The sequence below is a fragment of the Tachysurus vachellii genome, chromosome 14, assembly GCF_030014155.1.
Source record: "Tachysurus vachellii isolate PV-2020 chromosome 14, HZAU_Pvac_v1, whole genome shotgun sequence".
In the NCBI taxonomy this organism is placed as follows: Eukaryota; Metazoa; Chordata; class Actinopteri; order Siluriformes; family Bagridae; genus Tachysurus; species Tachysurus vachellii.
The window spans coordinates 13,805,527-13,827,219 of NC_083473.1; the positions used below are offsets into that span (position 1 = coordinate 13,805,527).

The window sequence follows — 21,693 nt, forward strand, 5'->3', positions numbered from 1 at the left end:
GTAACAGTTTTGTACTGATGCTTTACTATACCAAAATGTAACCAAATAGACAAAACAACATGTGATGCAAATACATTTTATACCTTTTTGGTCTATGACAAACTTGTGCCATATATTGAGTGGTGATATTACCATCAGTCCCATTGCCACCTTACCTGATACGGGCTATTTCCTATTCATTCTAGACTGCACATTTTCTGCTCTATAAATATCAGATCAGATGCACTCTGTATTTAACACAAAAGCAGATAATTGCGTAAAGAGAGTCTGCAGTTTTTCCACAGCAATCTGAGTTTAAGAGGTTTGTCCGGGTTTCATGTGCAATGTGCAGAAAAGGAAATTTCAAACCACAGTTACAGCAGGAAAAATGTAATAGTAAACATCATAATAAATGCTCAAACATGATTAAATATTTTTAGAAATGTTTATTTTTAAAATAATGTTTTATAACCTGCCATTTGTACTATATATTAATATATAGCACATGGAAATTAAGATATTTTAAGACTTTAAAAACCTTGCCTTCGTGATTTTATAGTCAGTGCTAATTAAATCTTACATACCACAGACTAAATATACTATCACATATGGTACCTTTCTATTTTTAATAACAGATGCAAATAATTATGAAATAGGTAACATCAATGTATTAGATCCTATGCACTTTTTGTATTAGACAGCCATTAGACACTGGTCAGCTTCATTCAGCTGGGATCATGCAACTATACTATGTAACTATAGTAAGTAAATTGTATCTTAAAGCAAATACTGTTCAAAGTATATACTTAATCAACAAACATACAGTGAAGGCATGGCATAAATCAAAGAATTCAGTGATATATTAAGGCAAACTCTATGATACTGTAAAAAATAGCGGGTATAAAAATATGAGATAAATACAAAAGGTTCATCACTTTTCACCGCAATGCACATGCGAATATGATGCATGCAACAGTAATAATTATGACGTAACAAAGTAATAAGTTGATTAACAAAAAGTAGTGCTATTATATTAGTAAATTAATAAACATATGAATAAAGCAAAAATTTACTTATTTTCCAGATGAATGCTACAGTGTAATAGAAATTATTTTTGACAAAATTCTATGGCAGAAAACCTGAAAATTCAATTGAAGCATCCGGTGCACATATCAAACTGAACAGGATCAGCATATTCACTGTTATTGCAATCAGCAAAGGACATTCCAACCTGAGACATTTCAGTACAATGTATGTTATCACTGTATCAGTCACATTAACCCTGTAGTAAGCTTTAACAGATGGGCACACAACATTTCTACCATCTGTTCACATTTTGTTTACTCCCTTCATTCATTCATTAATTTCTTTTTTTTAATATGTAGACGTACTAGAGTTTCCATCTTTAATTCATTTCCTTTCCACAGACATAGTGGTATTTTATGTATTATTCAACCAACAGATGTGATGTGAGAAAATACTGTTCTTTGTTTTACCTATATGAATTACTCAGAAAATTAAGGCAGTGACATAACAGATCTCATAACAGAACTGCATGAGTTGTATCACGCCTCAAAATATGTGACGAATGGATGAGGGATAAGTAATTTCTTTGGGCAGGTTTTAAGTTTTGATGTAGTTTATGCATGTTTAATAAGGATAATTCAGTATGTCAGCCAGCATGTGTGGGTGTATGTTTTAAATTGGTATCTTACCATGTTGAGTAGATGAATTTCTATGTTTCTTGGCTGTGTATGGGAATAAATCATTATCTAAAAGCATTTATGTATTGGAAAGAAGTTAAAAATTGTATTCAAAACCCTACATCTTTCCCTTTGATCTTATTTTAAGACCACAGCTGGTATTTAAATGGAGGATAAAATTGTTTGTTGATGAACAGTACACTTCAAAAGTGAACCTGATTAAATTTAAACAAGAACTTTAAAAACTTAGTTGTGCTCTTATATTTCCACAATCATAAAGTGCAGTACTACACATCAGTAAGTGTTCTTGCTCTAAAGCACCTACGTTCCATACACCATCAACTTCATAACTCTTCAACTCCACAGTCCACTTTAAAAGCGCATGCAATTCCATGCTTCTATAGCTACAGTAAATTCCTGGCTAGCATTATTTTAATACTCATGTATGCAAAAGCTGTTGTAGTGCTGCTGCTGTGTTATATTGTGTAACCCTTTACAATCCAGTTCCTTATTCAATGCTGATGTAGCAGTGTTACTATAGCAGATGTTCAGTAAAAACTAATCAACAGAAGATACAACCATGTTGACAGCTACAGTAATGATTTTAAAACCATAATGGCTTCACTTGTCATACATTGTGCTTGCTTTGTCATTACAGAAGCATGAAATACTGATATATTAAAATTTTTTAAAAAATATTATTTTTACCCAGCTTTGATGAGCTTTTTAAGTAATGACTAAGTTTACTTACTTAGTAAAGAAAAGTAGGCTTTTTCTCCTATTAATTCTCAATTAATTTCTCTTGAATGTAACAGCAATGCTTATAGTAAATAACAATTCAAAAGCTAATTATAAACAACTGTGGACACTAAATAATCACTACTTTGCTAAAAAAAACTGTTATGACTTGTTATCCAATTTTGGATAATAATCGCTAGTGATTTAATAGTAAGGGTTAAGGGCACTGACTGATGTATCAGTAATCAATGCTTCTGTAACACCAAGTGTTATGTAAGTGTATGAAAGCAAGTGTATAAAATACAAGTAAGTGCATGAAAATATGAGTATGGAAGTGTATAACATTAATGCACTATTGCAGATAGCACATTTCTTCATGATTTTGTCAGCGTAGTAATTTAACATTAGTTAATGAGTTTAACAGTATGAATAATTATTAAAGAACTACTATGATAACACTTGATTACTTACTTCTAAGTCAGTAAAGATTTAATTACGTGTTAATAAAGTGTTTTTGTAAAGTGTAACCAAGAATAAGGCCTGTTTTTCCAGCAGCTCTAAGACTTTTTCAGAAACACAGTGTGGCAGTGGAGTGGAAGAAACCACAATGGTTAGTAATACAAACTGAAGAGACTGAACACTATCTTTAAAGCATGCTCTCTCTCCTTTCAATATAAAGTCACCACAACCAATTTTGTGGTACATTACAAAAAGTTTCAGCTCCTTCAGTATGCATGAGGTATGTAATTAATTGCTTGTATAAATCACAAACACTGTAAACATTTTGTTCATAGCTCAGCCAGTCACTTGAAATAAAAGACATAAAGTATGAGGCATATAATGATGACTGCTTTAACCTCTCTCGTAATGAAATTCATATATGAGAGCAATGCTAGTAAATGCCATATTCAGGCTTTAAATTCAAGGTCTCTGTTGGCTTTCTAACTCTGTTATTGTATAACTCAGAAAACCTAATACTCGACAAAGTGCAGAAAACCACCACGGTCCTCTTCAGATCTGCGTCTGTAATGACTCTGCAGAATAGGACAGTGCTGTCAGTGGTTTGGAAGAGTAAGCAGAAGGGGTCAAGCTCGGTTTGATGCCTCTGGTTCTCATGTAGTATAGGAACTGATCTGGAATTTCAGCCAGGACGTCTTTGGCCAGACGAGCCATGCTGAGGATGTGATTCCCTCTTGGGTCAATGTAGTCTCGGAAAGGAACAAACTGCAATATATAGATATTGCATAATATAATATAATATATATATATATATACAGAAATATTTTGAAGAGGAAATAATTTGTATGAGGTTACATCTATTGGCAGTTTTCAGAAGTGTTATACCACCTTTGGGCAATAAATATAAAATATATTTATACATTTATGCACTGTAAAATCTCATTTTCATAATTTCAAAATAACAGGATTTTTATATAAATGATTGTGAAACTGTATTAATTAATCACTTCTCTCATGATTATGCCATGCTATGATTATTAAATGCTTCCATCTTCTACTTGCTGTTTACGAAGGTTGCAGGATATCCGCTCCCCTGAGCGCCCCCCCCCCAATTAACTCCTGATTACAGCTGATATTAATTTATTTATCATCCATGTGGCCCTGTCTGTAATAAAGCACTAATTACAGTCCCATTAGAAATTGTCAGTTTAAAGGATCTTAAAAAATGTTGATCTTTGGTTTCCTTATTAATATTTCTATAATTTTACTGATATATACTATTTGTTTTGGTGTTAATCGAGCATAAACTGTAATAAAACAAAAAGTATAAGAATTTGAAGAAAACATCAATGGCATCACATCCTACCTGTACAATATCTCTCTCTGCAAACCTTCCTCTTGAGGAGATCCTGACTTCATCCCCATCCAATTCAACCATTTCTGTTAAACAAACAAACAAAAAAAAGATATTAAAAAAGGGCTTTAGTTGCAGGTTATTGAAGCTTTTGAATGACTGCATCACAGATTCCCCAAGACTTTAATTCGTATAAACATTAATATCCAGACCTTAGTGAAGTGGGAGGTTTCATACATACAAACACTATTATACGTACTGTTGTAGCATTCCAAAGCATTACACCTGATGATTCTCTTACCATCAAATTCAGCTGAACCAACTCCCACTATTATTATTGACATTGGAAGACAGGAAGCCTTCAAGCAGAAAAAAAGATGAAATCACAAAATTACAGTAGGAACTTTCCCACCATAATATGTCATTTGCAGGGAGAAAAAAGCATTAGAACAATGTGAAAGCCTCAGAAAAAAAGGCTAATTAGATAACATTGTGTTGCATGTAACATAGAGATACAGGACATGGCTAGACTGTGTGGTAATGATAAGAGCCAAAATACAAAGCGTGCTCATAAAACTAAAAGGATGAGCAGCTCTCAGACAGTACTGGAAGAGATAAGGACATGCTGACACATTATAAATGACTCTTTGTCAGAGCTGGAAGGGTCGAAACTGAAATCATTATGTGGTCTGAAAATCACATTTCAGTCTCTTAATTGTCATATGTTTAGAGGCAGTGATAAATGAATGCAATTTTTATCTCATTTGTTTTTGCTTTCTTTGTGATTCATATTATTTTCTGTATTTTATCCTTCAAGGCACTCATACTGTTCCTGAGTAGGAGTGATTTCTAACCCAATTCAGCTATTCACACAACCTCATTTTTCATCTGGAATGTCATCAAATTTACCGTCAAGACAATTAAACAAGTTGATCTTTTTTTTTTTTTTTTTTTTAGTGTAAGCACTTTTACTAAACATCTAGCTTGTCAGCAAAGTTATGTAGTCAGATTAATATAACAGCATGTTCCCTTATAGGTTTAAATATAAATGTAGTACTACATTTTTGGGTGCATACATTTACAATGGCTTCCTTGGTCTGAGCCATGTCTGAGATAACGCCATCGGAAATGATGAGGAGAATGAAGTACTCTGAGCCATCCTTTATTAATGATGCATACCTGAGAGAGAAAAAGAGAGAGAGGGTTGAATGGATGCAGAATACAGAATCCAACTGAAACACAGCGATACATTGTATAACATAGCATTTACATTCATTCATCATTCATTTTCTACCGCTTATCCGAACTACCTCGGGTCACAGGGAGCCTGTGCCTATCTCAGGCGTCATCGGGCATCAAGGCAGGATACACCCTGGACGGAGTGCCAACCCATCGCAGGGCACACACACACACACACTCTCATTCACTCACACAATCACACACTACGGACAATTTTCCAGAGATACCAATCAACCTACCATGCATGTCTTTGGACCGGGGGAGGAAACCGGAGTACCCGGAGGAAACCCCCGAGGCACGGGGAGAACATGCAAACTCCACACACACAAGGTGGAGGTGGGAATCGAACCCCGACCCTGGAGGTGTGAGGCGAACGTGCTAACCACTAAGCCACCGTGCCCCGCATTTACATATATACATATATATATAAACTCTATATGTACAACATATAGAGCTTCCAGATCTGTCTATAATTACCAACAGTATGCAGGCTTTTACAGTGTGGTCAGTGTTCTGACAGTGTGTAGTAAGGTGAGGGGTGGTTTATTTTGTGACTGGTCTCTGTGGTTGCTTGTTCTGTTACCCACCTTGCAACATGATTAATAACGGGTGAGAAATATGTTGGACCGTAGAGACGGACATTCTTCAAACTCTGGTAATATGCCTCTATTACTCCTTCAATACCACTGCAGTATGGGTTTTCTGGGTTCCCATTCTAATCACACAACACACACAGAATAACAATATAAAATATCATAATATATTTAAGAATCATGTAAAAATAGAGTAAACACTCCCCTCCCAACTTCCCTCTTTTTTATGAAGAAGGCTTGCACTACTGTTGATGATCTTAAGACATAATTTAGTACAACGTATTGAACCCTGAAGAGATTTATAGAAACTAGAACATTTATAGGTAGACAGATTATATCTATTTTACAGACAGTTCTAAAGGAAACAGATACTGCTGATAAAACCAATAAACCATTTGTGATCTCATAATATTCTAATATGACATCATAATCCATGCATATCAAACAGAAAAAGGACAATAAAGCATTCAAGGTTTTGTGAGCTATACCAGATACCTCCAAAAAGCATTACTGCTAGCCTGTATGAAACATCCTTACATCAGAGCTGCTTATTCAAGTAAATCTAAATACTTCATGCTCAGCCAATAGCATATGGAGCTATTGTGCAATGCTATGCCCTGAAGAAAGCTGTGTTAGCAAACAGTCAGCAGCTGTGGGCCGTGGGCATGGCATCTGCCAAGGATCCATATAGAATATAGATTGTTACAGACTTATCACAATATATATCCCATATACAGGATGCAGGTGGCTGTGTGCATACAGAAAGTGCCCAGAAATGAAACTTCAACCTTAAGAGAACAAAAGCACATTTGTATTCTTCTCTTTTGATCACCCGATCAAAGTTTCCTAATACTTGTTTATCTTAAAGAAAGCATTTTAGAGGTTAATGTTATTTGCAAAGTTAAAATGAAAGAAAACATTCGTTCATCTTCCCCTTATAAGCAAAGAGCAAAATAAAAGACAACAATGAAAAAAATATTAAATAGGGTTGTCATTCATTTAACCTTGGACCACTGGACTACACAATCGCAAAGTCCAGACTTGGAGCAGGACTGCAAGACCTGAGCAGCTCGGATTGGCTGGAGCAGTTTTGTAAATGAAAAATTTTAAGAGCTCGACAAAAAAAAACGCAATCCAGATCTGCTGCATGGAGTTTTCTCTAAACACAGAAAATTAGTCAAAGTTTTGTTTAAAGTTATTTCTGAAATTCTATGATCATTATGGACAAATACTTCATACACTACACTTTTGTCTAAATCATTTGTGCTAGGTTCTGTTTTGTTTATTAATTTTTTTAAGTTATTGTGTCCATGAGGGTGCGGTTAATTGCTAGCCGTGAATCGGCAGAGTAAGTGGTTACACAGGGTTTTACAGTGGCGCTCTAATCTGGGAGTGAGGAAGATACTTTACAATGGAGTGGAAAAAGTCAATACCATGGAATAAGTTATAAAGAATCTTGTCAGCCTCCATCAGTTCACCATCAAGATCGACAACAACAGTGCTCCTATGAACTGAAATAATTCATTAAAACTCAAAACAAAAAGCAAACTCAAAGGTTTTGCTGTTTGTCTGTTCGTTATCGCAGGACAAACACACTCGCTGTAACAGAAACAGCCTGTGAATATATTTTTAATTTTAACCTTACACAGGTGTAAATATTCACTTGTTATATGCTTGTTCTTTGTGACTCTTCCTCCATTGAATTCACAGCACAGTCTGAATACACGCTCTGTGCATCAGTAGTAATTGTTTTTCATACTTAAATACTGTAACACTAATTTCTTTAAGAGATCCTAGTAGTTCTTTATAGTTGATACCATTCCCAATGATTTGCTTACCAGAGCAAACTCATGCGATACTCTCCCATGAGGAGGCAGCTTTGCTCCAAATCCCAGTGCAGGAAACATCTTATCACTGTCATAGTCCTGAATGATCTCACCCACAGCTCTTAAAGCCATGGCATAGGCATTGAGCTGGTATGGGTTCATGTAGTGAAGAGAGGTAGGTTGGGATGGGTTTCCTGTCCACAAATAGAAAAGAATACAAAGAATAAAAAACTTGATCTTTGGCACTTTAGATAATGAGAATTCACTGTATGTGCATGAACTTATGTGTAAGTGGTGTATTAGAGTAGATACACAATGATTTTTGCTGTTTCTTATCCAGTCAGGCATGAACATTTTCATGCTTTTTCATTTTATAGTGTGTATTATGCAAATGGATAAAAGTGGATTGAGGAAGAGAAGGTTGAGAAGTTTATTTCAGTTGTGCTGAACAAATACAGAGAAAACCCAGAGTCTTTGAAAAATACGATAACATGGAATCATCACATGAAAGCATTTAATTATAGAATAATCTTCTGGAAAGATAAGCTCACCATTTGATGCGGTAAAATCGATTGCCACCGTGAAATTAATCTCAGTACTGCAAAAGAATACAAAGTGACAGGCTGCATAAGAACCTTTGTTCTTGATAAAAGCTAATTAGCATAAACGTGTACTATGTGCATTTTCTACAGATATTTCAAACGAAATCTTTTCTGTAAAAAAAAAAAAATACTACATTCGTGCTAAATTTAATGAGGCACCTCAGCCACAGTAAATGTTAAATACTACTGTATAAAGATATATATGCAAATTGAATTCTTCCAGTGTTTGTTCTGCTGTTTAAGAAGCAGATCCTGTGATAAGAATAGACCAGGCTATTTTTAGCTTGGGTTGTTATGGCATCTCTAATGTAGCAAAGCCTTTTATCAGTGCAAGTCTTCTGACAATATAGGGAGGAGAAAAGCAGAGCGAAATAAAAATAGCTCTACTTGGCGCAGTGTGATTGATGGTTACAGGGTCAAAGACATCGATTAGGTAAAGGCATTATGAGTAGACAAAGAGAAAGGCAAAAATCTATCATACCACACACACAAACACAAACACACACACACACACAGTCGCAAAATGAAACCCCATGTGCATAATCTCATGCTCACCCTCCTTTAATATAGTCCAAAAAGGTGACTTCAACATCTATGAGGCATGACAGCAGGGTCACCTGTTAAGACAAACGTTTGGTAACACTTCCTATTTACAGCCCTTAAACACACCATTATACATTCAATAAGCAATGCACACTTTATTCATAAACATCATAGAAATTAATCATAGCTAAAAAAATCATATATGTTTCATAATATCACAAAATACAATATACATAAGTATTTTGTTAATATTTTAATAGAATGGAAATCATCATTGAATGCCATATATTATATTATATTATATTATATTATATTATATTATATCAATGCACACTACTTCATTAGAAAGTGTACAGCAAACACTCCACATAATCAAAAACAAGTAATTGATGTGACCTTTTATTAAACACCGGATGAGTCTCATGTTTCAGCAATTTGTCAGTCAGAGTTAAACTTCAAAAACAATAAGCATAACTAGAACTGATTAGACATTTTGTTCTTTAACACACAATAGAATCGAAGTCACTGGCACATTGTTGTACCACAAGATGAAAAGAGACTTAAAAAAATCATCATGGTTAGTAAATCAGCATCATGCTACACAATGTTGCTGATTATTTTCCTATAACAGCATGGCCCCAGGATTTTTTCCTCAAATATAAGAGAGTGTTATGTCTATGTAAAGTGATATACATGTCATTTATGAATGCCAATGTTCAGTTTATGAAGGTGTTGTTGTGCATTGCTTATGAAGATATAATGCAGGACCTACAATAAGAAGTCTTACCAATAATGACATTTATTAGAACATTAATGTGGCCTGTCTTTTATTCTTCAACAAGTACTTTGAAATAAAAAAAAAAAGAAATATTAAAAACAGAATTTACTCACAGTTCCTGAATTCTGGTATTTCTTCTTCTTCTTTTTCTTTTTCTTCATGTTTAATACCTGAAGAAAGTTCAACTATTAATGAAATGAAATCGATATGAAAAAGTAGAATTTTGAAAGAGAAGATCTAAATCCGGGAGCTACAATTGCCAACTATGACATACCCGGATAAAGAAAAGTGTCTCATAAAGAAACCTATGCTTACATACTAGCTTGTAGTCATTCATTCATTCATTCATTTTCTACCGCTTATCCGAACTACCTCGGGTCACGGGGAGCCTGTGCCTATCTCAGGCGTCATCGGGCATCAAGGCAGGATACACCCTGGACGGAGTGCCAACCCATCGCAGGGCACACACACACTCTCATTCACTCACGCAATCACACACTACGGACAATTTTCCAGAGATGCCAATCAACCTACCATGCATGTCTTTGGACCGGGGGAGGAAACCGGAGTACCCGGAGGAAACCCCCCGAGGCACGGGGAGAACATGCAAACTCCACACACACAAGGCGGAGGCGGGAATCAAAATCCCAACCCTGGAGGTGTGAGGCGAACGTGCAAACCACTAAGCCACCATGCCCCCCAGCTTGTAGTCATTTCATAGTGAATTATTTTCAAAACCTGAGTATCATGAAAAAGGGAGTCTCACAGACCCTAAAGACAACACAAGACCCTACAATTCCCATGATCAAATCACATATCACTGCTCAGTCAGCTGACCTCACTACTCTACTGATCCTTTGTGAAGCATTGCATCTGTGATAAGTCCAAGCATTTGTCAGCTTCCTGTTTTTATTATCGTTAGACTATAACCTATGTCACTTTTAATGAGTTAGTCTTTTTTTAGTTTCTATCTGTTTGCTGTTCATCTGAGCATTTGCCTGCTTCACATTCTGTAGAATTGTTTAGCCCTTTGGTTTGTGTACTGCATTGGTTTTTAATAAAACCAGGAAACATGTGCTTGTTATAGATTGTGCTGCCTGTGTATGCAATTAGCCAGAATGAAAAACAGAAATCCTTAAAGAAAGAGCATCCAAATCCTTGTGCTTTCATGAAATGTTTATAGCATATATAAGATTAGATATTCAGTGTCCTTAGGGTTCCTTATTTAATCCTGAAAATACATTATAATACAAATAACACAGTATCAGTTTCAACGTATTTGAGACAGTCTCTGTATATATTATAGAACTGTGGTGTGTGTGTGTGTGTGTGTGTGAGAGAGAGAATAGCCTTACCTCCCAAACACTAAACTGAGACTGGCCTTTGGACAGTTCCCTATAGCTGGTGTTGAACTCTCCGATATAGTCATGCCTATGCAAAAACAAATGATCACACAGCATTATGCTTTCCCCTTTAGATGTGCATATTAACTGTGGTGTGAATTTTGTGAATCTTAAATATCTCACCCTCCATCTCTGTCCCAGTCATACACCTCTATCCTAATTGCCCTGTAAAAACAGTCAATTCAGTTCATCAGCTTTTGGAATTAAATGAACTTTTTAGTTCAGAAAAAAAATTCTTATAAAAAGTCTGTTAGTGTGAATGATGACTAATCTTTGCCCATTCATCTTGACATACGATATCTTTCTGCAGGTACAGCGCGAGAGGATAAAAAACAACCTGTTAAGTCTTGGCATCCCAATGAAGGCATTGCTGGAACACCATGTACTCAGCTGTTAGTGTTAAAATGCTATAATAAAATGGCTTACATTTTCACACAAGCAAGCAACCATGCAATTAAAAAAAAAGTAAATCTCGCAACTACACTGTGTATCCTTGAACTAGAACTGTCTCTCTTATCTTTAAGATCTTCAGAAAAGCTCTTGGATACTCTCAGTTGTAATATTTGCCTTTTGACTGTTAACCTGTTAATTCTTCCTGTTAATTCTTCCACGCATCTCTGTGATTACACTGCAACATTTGCAAATTGTCTTTATGTAGTTTTTGCTGTATGTTTTTAACTATTTCAGTATTTACCCACATTTTGCTTAATGAGAAAACAATTCAAAACCTGTAAGTGTTACGTCACATGTTTGAAATATTTTTCTGTGCTCACAAACAATGTTTAAATGTAGACAAACTTTAGACTCCTTCAGACCTGTGTACTTACCTGTCAGAGTCTCCATTGCACAGCGCTCTAACTGGGATTTTAAAGGCTTGCCACACAGGGTCCAGTGTGTTCTTTATCACTTCAGTCTTATGGCAAATGGTGTATCTGTACAACATCATGCATTGGACACAGACGAATTTCTCAATTTATCCAGAAAAAGCATACAATTATTATACACTTTATTAGGAACATCTTTCATTCATTCATTCATTCATTTTCTACCGCTTATCCGAACGTCTCAGGTCACAGGGAGAGAGTGCCTATCTCAGGCGTCATCGGGCATCAAGGCAGGATACACCCTGGACGGAGTGCCAACCCATCGCAGGACACACACACTCTCTCATTCACTCACGCACTCACACACTACGGACAATTTTCCAGAGATGCCAATTAACCTACCATGCATGTCTTTGGACTGGGGGAGGAAACCGGAGTACCCGGAGGAAACCCCCGAGGCACGGGGAGAACATGCAAACTCCACACACAAGGCGGAGGCGGGAATCGAACCCCCAACCCTGGAGGCGTGAGGCAAACATGCTAACCACTAAGCCACCATGCCCCCCCAGGAACATCTTTATACCTGCTTATTTATGTAGTCTTCCAATATGCCAATTATCAAGAGCTTCAGTTAATGTTCACATCAAATCTGAACAAATGTGAACATATCTGCCCAAAAATTCTGTTTTATTAGTGACGTCAGAAGAAAATGGTCAGATTGCTTTGAGATGCCAGGAAGGATACAGAAACTCAAATCATCACTATTTATTTAGAAAAGCATCAAACCTTGCATTGAATGGGAAACAACAGTAGATCACATCAGGTTCCACTCCGGTCTTCTGCTCGTGTTGCCTATTGACCTCAAGGTTTGATGTTTTGTGCATGCTGAGACGTGCACACCGTCACTCGCTCAATGTTTTTTCTTTATTGCACCATTATGTGTAATCTCGAGCGTCTGTTGTGTGTGAATATTCCCAGGAGGTCAGCAGTTTACGAAACACTCAAACCAGCCCACCTGGCACCAAGAACCACGCCACAGTTAAAGTCACATGGATCACATTTTCACCATGCTGATGCTTTATGTGAACATCAGCTGAAGCTTGTGACCTGTAACTGCATGAGTTTATGCATTACTCTGCTCCCACATGAATCTCTTAGTAGGTATTCCTAATAAAGTGGACAGTGAGTGTCTATCCAAATGTTGTTGATATTCAAAACACTACATAGGAGGTTTTTTAACCAATAGAGAATTTGAGGTCTTTGAAACACTCACGTTCCATCTTCATTGCTGCGGGAGAAGACAAGGAATGGGTCTGACTTGCCAAAAAAGTCCTTCTTATCCAGGTTGTTTCCACAAAATTGCAGCAATACTGATTCCTAACAAACAAAACATAAACAGCTAAACAGTGGGCCTTGAGCGTGTGTGTGTGTTTGTGTGAGCATTTGAGCGTACTGTATTTTATTTATTCAACAGAATTTTTTTTTATGTTTTTATGAACAGGCCCGAAGCACAGGGGCAGCATATTACAGCTGTGAAGACTTTCTAACAGAAAATGGATCAGCAAATGAAACAAACAGAGGACTTACCCGACAATTTCCAAGTTCCTCTGCTTTAACAATAATGGTCCCACAATTTTTACCAGGGATACCTCTATAAAACACATTATAAAACACTGGGTAATACTTTATTCCATAAGATCACAAAACAGTTACATAAACCAATCATGCGATGGATATAAATGTACATAAATTAATTACAGGCTTATTCAAACAGGCTCTCTGCTCTCATAAACCTGGTTGAATTTGACAAAGCTGTTGCAATAGTTTTTAACAGTTGTGTTGTTGTGAGATGATTTGATTTCAGTTTGTATCCATACTCTAAAAACACAGCTTTACATCCGCAGTTAATGATCTCCATCTAGTTAATGAGGCTAGATATTAAAAAATCTAACATAGTGACAGATCGAATACTTATTTATTTTTGACAGATCTTTAAATAAATTCTGATGGGATAGGATGTAGCCAAAAATGAATGGATAAACACACACACACACACTCACACACACGCACACACACGCACACACACTACATCTTAAGGAATAGAGTCAGCATGAGTTAGAGAAAAGAGGTAAATGAAAGCAGTGTTGTGTCCTCAAGATATAATTGTGATTTATGTTTTATAGGATATTTTCAAGCTATGATAAAGGAATATGCCAATAGTTTTCATCTGAGTTTTAAGTGAGAAAAATATGTACTTAAGAGTAACACATAGTTGTGTAGGTCTGATTGCACATACTGTACATACCACAGTGCCTTCTGGAAAAGGACAATAACCTGAAAAGAATTTTTATTGTTTTGCTCCGGTGTTTGGTGGATAAAATTCAATTTTAATGACTTTTCTGCTTGTTTCATCTCAGAGTCTTAATGCTAGAGTGTAACAGTTGTGTATTTCAAATATTTAAAGGTTACTGTCAGAGGTTATTGTTTATTAATTGCAGAAATTGCACCCTAGGTGTGTAGGTGTAGGTGTAGGCTTTGGATCCACCACAACTATGACCAGAGTAAAGCGAATTAATATATTTATAAAAGCGACATATTATTCTTGTCATTGCATAGTTTAGATTGTGTAATCAAGTAGTTTTTTAAGAAATCAAGACATTTGTAAAACACTGAAACCCTTTTTTTTAAACCAATGATGAACTTTTCTCACATGTATTCGCAATAAAAAAAATCTTATTTGACAGTTATGATGAATGAAAAGATGAAAGAATAACTCAATCTCTGCTTATGTAACTCCTTATTAGGGGTACTTTCATACATCATCATCTATAATTCGTTTGTCTACATGCACACACTCATGCCCATAAAATATTCACGCATTTTCTGATGCAACAATGCGCACACGATCTATACACAAATGAAAATAAGCATGCATTATTAAACGGACAGACAAACTCAAGGAACAAACAGTATATTAATGAGACTTGAATGCAGTCTTCAGGAATCGAAGTGCGAGGCAGGTACATCATCTCAGAGAGGGATAGGATCTCAGGTTTGAGAGCTCACAGGAATGGAAGGGGTGAAGTGAGAGCTGAAAAGCAATACTCACATGAGTGTTCTCTCCATACGACTACCTGGGGAGCCAACAATCTCTCCAAGAGTACAGTACATCTGGCCCAGAAAATCCTGATAACACACACACACACACACACACACACTTAATATCATGGATATTTTACACACCAGGATGTGTCCATCAATTTACACACATTAAAATGCATAGTGCAGTGTGGGTATGTTTTAGGAATATATCCAACGCATTTGTATCTGTTTTGTGCTTCAAATATTTGTATCTGTATATGGATTTAATCCCAAATTAGGTGTGGCCTTAACTCAAGAGAGATTTTTCCAAAATGTGTGTGTCACTGGTGCATGGCTAATATACTCCCAACAGCTCAGAATACAAATCTGAAAAAAAATGACGGTTGAGCTAGGCCTTAACGAAATCCAGGACGAAACCCCAGGATGAAGCGGCCGATGATGAGACTGTGGAAAATCTTTTCCTGCTGAAAAAAATCCAATATATTTGTCTAAGGTATTTTTTAGGTTTTGGGTGCAATAATCGACAGGCCAGTTTGTTCAAACAGTTTCCTAATGACATGCATATTTTGGACAGTGTATAAACACAGGGGGGTACGGTGGCTTAGTGGTTGGCACGTTCGCCTCACACCTCCAGTGTTGGGGGTTCGATTCCCGCCTCCGCCTTGTGTGTGTGGAGTTTGCATGTTCTCCCCGTGCCTCGGGGGTTTCCTATGGGTACTCCGGTTTCCTCCCCCGTTCCAAAGACACGCATGGTAGGTTGATTGGCGTTTCTGGAAAAATTGTCCGTAGTGTGTGATTGCGTGAGTGAATGAGAGTGTGTGTGCCCTGCGATGGGTTGGCACTCCGTCCAGGGTGTATCCTGCCTTGATGCCCAATGACACCTGAGAGGCACAGGCTCCCCGTGACCCGAGGTATTTTGGATAAAGCGGTAGAAAATGAGTGAGAGTGAGTGAGTGAGTGTACAAACACACACTGTGTGTACAAACAGAAAAGATAATATACTTATAATAATTATAATTTGCTGTGTATGATTATAATGTAGTGTTAAACATCTCTCCCAAACTGGTTGTATTCAGAAATAGAAAAAAAACCCCAACACATTTAAGAAATGTCTATGTTTAGGTGAAACAATACCTTAACCTTCTTACCTTAACCTTAGTACACACATTAAACATGCCAGCAGGCTCAACTTCTCCACTTGCTTTTGCTCATTGCATTTGAAATTAATTGCTACTCACATGGGACACTGAGAGTCTAATGCTTTCCGTTCATCTGGATAATTATTCAAGATCATTGCTTCATCAACTCAATCTTTCGTACAACCGATGATTCACATTAGCCTTTGATTGCGGATGTGTAACAGCAGAATGTGGAAACCTTGGCAATTATTTCCACTGAGTCAGCTCCTTAATGCAGAGCACTGGGCCCGGAGCTTCACTCGAGTGAGGAGGGGAAACACACAGCAGGTAAAGCTGCTCTCCCCAAGGACACACTTCTCAGTCCACAAAGCAGCAATAAGCAAGCCAGCTTTATGATTCTGCCACACTGTAATATAGCTGCAAAAGCAACACATAAATTATTCAGAACTGCTCTAAACACAAGGGTGTTATTTAAAAAAGCCCAGAACAATAAAAAAGTATTTACAAACAACTATATGCCAGACTCCTTTCCGCTGACACACATAATGTCTCCCTGAGCTGAGCAGGAGTAACAGCCCGAAGGGTTGCCCATTACTCACTGCAAATCCTGTACTTTCTGCAGTTCCTGTGTAAAGTGTATTTGGTATGTCTTTGTGAATATTGTTCTCCAAGACATGATTTGTGTTTAAAAAAAAACGTATAACTGTAGTTCACAGTGTTTAGATGATATTTACATTTCCAGCATTTGACAGGTGCCTTTATCCAGAGCGACTTACATTTTTTATCTCATTGCTTATACTGTACAACTGAGCAGATGAGGCTTAAGGGCCTTGTTCAGGGGCCCAGTGATGGTAGCTTGGTGGTCCTGGGCTCAAACTATTGGTAGTCCAATACCTTAACTACTAGGCTACCACATCCCCAGATACATATGTAGGCAGATATATAGGCAGTGCAATAAACCTGTCACTTCAGAAACAAGGGAAAAGAAGAAATTCTGTCTTGGAACATTCTGCAAATATTTTTAAATATAATATTGTTATATGTTATATAGATTTTTAAATATGTTCTTAACTAGAAGCAGCATTATACTGTAATTTAGGTCTAAGTTAAAGCAGAGAAAATGGCATTGAATGATTCCATTCATTCATGAATCACAGTGCAGCATCAACAATTGTATCTGATTCCAAACCATTCATTCATTCATTCATCTTCTACCGCTTATCCGAACTACCTCGGGTCACGGGGAGCCTGTGCCTATCTCAGGCGTCATTGGGCATCAAGGCAGGATACACCCTGGACGGAGTGCCAACCCATCGCAGGGCACACACACACACACTCATTCACTCACGCAATCACACACTAGGGACAATTTTCCAGAGATGCCAATCAACCTACCATGCATGTCTTTGGACCGGGGGAGGAAACCGGAGTACCCGGAGGAAACCCCCGAGGCACGGGGAGAACATGCAAACTCCACACACACAAGGTGGAGGCGGGAATCGAACCCCGACCCTGGAGGTGTGAGGCAAACGTGCTAACCACTAAGCCACCGTGCCCCCCTGATTCCAAACCAAATAAAGATTATTTCCAAATTCCTGGTCCACATAGCTGAGCAACATCCTGATCAAAGGCTGCTATTTATCATGTGAGCAAATGAGCATTTAGATATCTTTAGGTAGACTGCCTGTTTTGCCATAGAATTTGTTAAAGAACCTTTAAAAACTATTTAATCATATAAAAATATAAGCCATAAAACATTTCCATGTCCATCCAACAATTTTCTATACAGCTTATTAAATACATGGTTGGAAAAAAAATGGAGTCATTCCCGGGAGACAGCTCCATTTTGGGCACAAAACATGGGACATGATGGACAGGGTGCCGACCCATCACATCACACAATCACACACGTATTCATACACTATGGACGACTTAGAGATTCCAATCAACCGACAACGCATGTCTTTGCACTGGGAGAGGAAACCTCTGAAGCACAGTGTGAACATGCAAAATTCATGCACACAGGTGAAGTATATTTATATGATGTTACTAAAGTATACTGAGTGCAAGAGACATTTTGTCACACTGAAAACTAATGGATTTTTCCAGACTGCCAGACACGTAACACAGATTATATGGTACCGTCACTCACTTACATGTTTGGACAGGTTTTCACTCTTTGAGTCAAGGTCGTACCTGCAGGGAGAGATAAGAAAGTTTATTGCAGATTATGTTTACTCAGTCTACCAATATAACACACCCTTAGCTATCAGTGCACTCTTCCTGCGCTCAACACTGGAAAGCAGGAAGAAAGCACACATTTACTGGGCTTTGCACTCTTCTACAACTGTAACACATTTTCGCTGGGTCACATACAACTACTTTCTGCTATTTATATCCTCTCTCCTTTGTCTTATACCATATTCTGATTCAGTCTTGCTTGTCAAGAGAAGACATAAACTAATCAATTCCACATATCATCCAAGACTGTTAATTGTAAATTACACTTGTGTATGTGTGTATATGTGTCTAGTGCACTTTTTAATTAGCAACCTTTAAGTAGTGTTGTTTATATTGTGTTCGTCAAGAAAGAAAGAAAGAAAGAAAGAAAGAAAGAATTAATTAATCTAAGATTACTTATAAACGTATAAGTGTCACATAAGTAAAATATTTTTTCTGTAAGGATACGTTTATTAAACATTTATGAAATTCTTGGGTGTTAGCGATTATTCAGTAAAATCTTTTGACACTAGAAAGCCTTCAGAGAAACGTCAAGGTAGAAATAAGTGTAGCTGGTGATAGTACAACAGTTAATGGCTATTTTAAAGTAAGTTATAACAGGAAGTAACTTGTCTTGTGGACACTCCACAGCAAAAATGCTACTATAAACAGCTCTATTGAACAGCATGTCATTCTTTAATAAATATAATATTGTGATTGATGGAAAATTCATGTTTTTTGTATAAAAAGAAAAAAAAACACTTCAGGAGCTGCTGTTTTATTTTATTTAGTCCTTATTCATGAGATCATCAGATACTGAACTTCACAAACATTCAATTGTGTTTAAGTTTTGTTTTACGTATAACGTTTGATTTAAAAAATGTGGTCAGTATAGTAGTATTTAATAAACGATTTGTTCTTGCATTAAGAAACAACATAAAAAAATCTAATCAAATGAATTCCTTATATGAAACATTAAAAGTGCCGCCGCCACACCACAGTGGATATACCGGGAACTCACAAGTTCAGACAGTGTAAGAAGTAACAGTTAAGCTATTACAGACCAATTCTATATATTAAAACCACAGATTGGTCATAGTAAATTTCTTTAAGGGTGTTAAACACAATTACATTCATACTCCCTGTTGATACTTACAGGTCAAAGCGTAGGTTCTGCCTCTCTTCAAAAAAGTAATCAAGGATGAATTTTCGAACAAAATCTGGGTTCAGGGTGTTACTGATGGCCTCGGTTCTCCCAAACTGCATGAAAAAAGCATACAATATCAAATGTGCAACAAAATACCACTAAGAACATGCAAATGCTCTCCACCCATGCTGAAAGGTCCTGTTTCATATTTTATAACTTCATTTGGTATCATAAAAATAATATCAATTATTTGTGTCTCTTATTAGCATGTGTACAGCATTCTATACATTTTCTTAAAATTTCTTAGCTATATTCTCATTAGCAGCTCATGATAATAGATTTTGGTTTGTCATTGGAATGGCATTAATAATAAATAATGATTTGGCCTAAAACCAAGTTAATTTGAGAGAGTATCATACACATACACTACTATCTAATAAGGTTTTAGAGCAAATACATGAAACACCATCTGATGGGCAAAAAGAAACTTTTTTGATCACTATCATATGTATTCATATCATTGATATTAAAATGTATGGGTTTGATGCTGAGCATTTGTTGAACTGATGTATTCAATGAGCTGTCACTGCATATTCTACCTTTAGGGACTCTAAAGTATGTTAAAAGAGAAGTGTTAAAGTTCAGCACCCAGTAAGCATTTAATCCCCATTAGAAGAGCGATGAGGCAATTTCGTTTAGATTCCAAACACACACTCTCACACTCACCTCTCTCCACTCCCTGCTTGCCACTGTTTGAGTGTAAAGCACGCAAACTGCAGAAACACAGGAGAAAGAATAAAGAGAGACAGAAAAATGGCAGGTGTGTGATCCTCCGTGCAGAGGGGTGACGTTTTTAGTGTTTGCTTGTCAGCTCAATGAAGACGCCAAACACAATTATGCAAAACGAAAAGCAGTTTCTGTAACAGCGACACGTCTGCAGAGCTTATATCTGAAAGGCAAACACTCACAAGTCCTAGTGGAAATTCTCTGTAGTAGAACAGAATGTAGTTTTACGTGCAGAGGACCAAACACTATGTCACAACGTCTTCATGAACATATACACACACTAGGGACTAATAAACTAAGTCCACAATAAAGGAAATGCCATTCAATCAGTCCCTGTATGTGTATGCACAGTATGTGTATGCAGACTAGTGAAATGTTTGGTTCTCTTATTAGATGAAGGCTAAACACAGGTTTTCTAGGTTTTAAACATAGATTCAATTTTATGGGGACTTCAGACATACAAACTAGGACTAGATTTGTTTGCAGTCAAAAATGATGTCAAAATCATTAACATCAAGTACTTGATTTTACCTGATTTCCAGGTATGAATGAACTGCTTGACTGCTATTTGTTCAGTAATTCTGCTGATTTTATCCCTGCACTTTCTGTCAACCAACATATTGTACTGTATATACCTTTGGACATTCACTCTAATATTTATATATAATTAGAAAACTGTACAACTGCATACTGAGCCTAGAGGCTTAGGCTGCATAAAAAAGCTTTTTTGCAGTTCACTCAGAGGTTGGTGTGGTGTTACGACATCCAGGCAATTTCTTAACAGATCAGCAGAAACCATTCCTGTGATATTTGTCACTGTCAGAGAGTTTTAAAAAGAATTTAAAATCGTTAACATTAGGGTGAAAACCAGTTTTCTGTCCCTCTTAGTTTTAGAATAAATACACCCCAAAAACATCATCACCAACAACACATGCTAATTCATTCTAATTCATATTAAAATGCCCAATTGCAAAAAAATAAAATCAACCCCTTGATAAGTCTTACATAGCCACTAACAAATCCTCGCTGGAAAAATCAGTCTTGGTGTTATAAGCTGATTTTCTCAGTGGGGTGCTTGACAGGGGTCTGAAATAATTTGGACCTTCTCTCTTGTTCTGTCCATTTGCTGGGCTGTTCTTCTATCAGGGTGCTTCTAAAAATATGTCTAATTAAAAAGAAGCATTATCATCCTCCGAGTGTGTGATAATCTCTTGCCTGCCAGTGGAACTGGACCCTATAGGGCTCAGGAGTTTACAAT

General features: G+C 36.8%; 1 protein-coding gene across 3 annotated transcripts in view; it reads right to left on the bottom strand.

The window, feature by feature from the left end:
- Positions 1 to 204: 204 nt before the first annotated feature.
- Positions 205 to 21,693, bottom strand: part of cpne8 (copine VIII) — a 35,696-nt gene continuing 14,207 nt past the window's right edge. The window contains exons 3-20 of one of the 3 annotated variants that reach the window (XM_060886530.1): positions 20,376 to 20,422; positions 19,659 to 19,762; positions 18,439 to 18,478; positions 15,151 to 15,227; positions 13,629 to 13,692; positions 13,315 to 13,418; positions 12,045 to 12,149; positions 11,341 to 11,382; positions 11,170 to 11,245; positions 9,928 to 9,984; positions 9,049 to 9,110; positions 8,443 to 8,489; positions 7,904 to 8,085; positions 6,060 to 6,187; positions 5,310 to 5,412; positions 4,535 to 4,592; positions 4,246 to 4,319; positions 205 to 3,644 (exon numbers count right to left, since the gene is read on the bottom strand). In XM_060886530.1, the coding sequence (XP_060742513.1) occupies positions 3,432 to 3,644; positions 4,246 to 4,319; positions 4,535 to 4,592; positions 5,310 to 5,412; positions 6,060 to 6,187; positions 7,904 to 8,085; positions 8,443 to 8,489; positions 9,049 to 9,110; positions 9,928 to 9,984; positions 11,170 to 11,245; positions 11,341 to 11,382; positions 12,045 to 12,149; positions 13,315 to 13,418; positions 13,629 to 13,692; positions 15,151 to 15,227; positions 18,439 to 18,478; positions 19,659 to 19,762; positions 20,376 to 20,422 (1,583 nt within the window). In that variant the 3' untranslated portion in view covers positions 205 to 3,431. Of the gene's footprint in view, positions 3,645 to 4,245; positions 4,320 to 4,534; positions 4,637 to 5,309; positions 5,413 to 6,059; positions 6,188 to 7,903; positions 8,086 to 8,442; positions 8,490 to 9,048; positions 9,111 to 9,927; positions 9,985 to 11,169; positions 11,246 to 11,340; positions 11,383 to 12,044; positions 12,150 to 12,624; positions 12,653 to 13,314; positions 13,419 to 13,628; positions 13,693 to 15,150; positions 15,228 to 18,438; positions 18,479 to 19,658; positions 19,763 to 20,375; positions 20,423 to 21,693 lie in introns of those variants that run through there. The other 2 variants (XM_060886531.1, XM_060886532.1) reach the window with 2 other exon arrangements.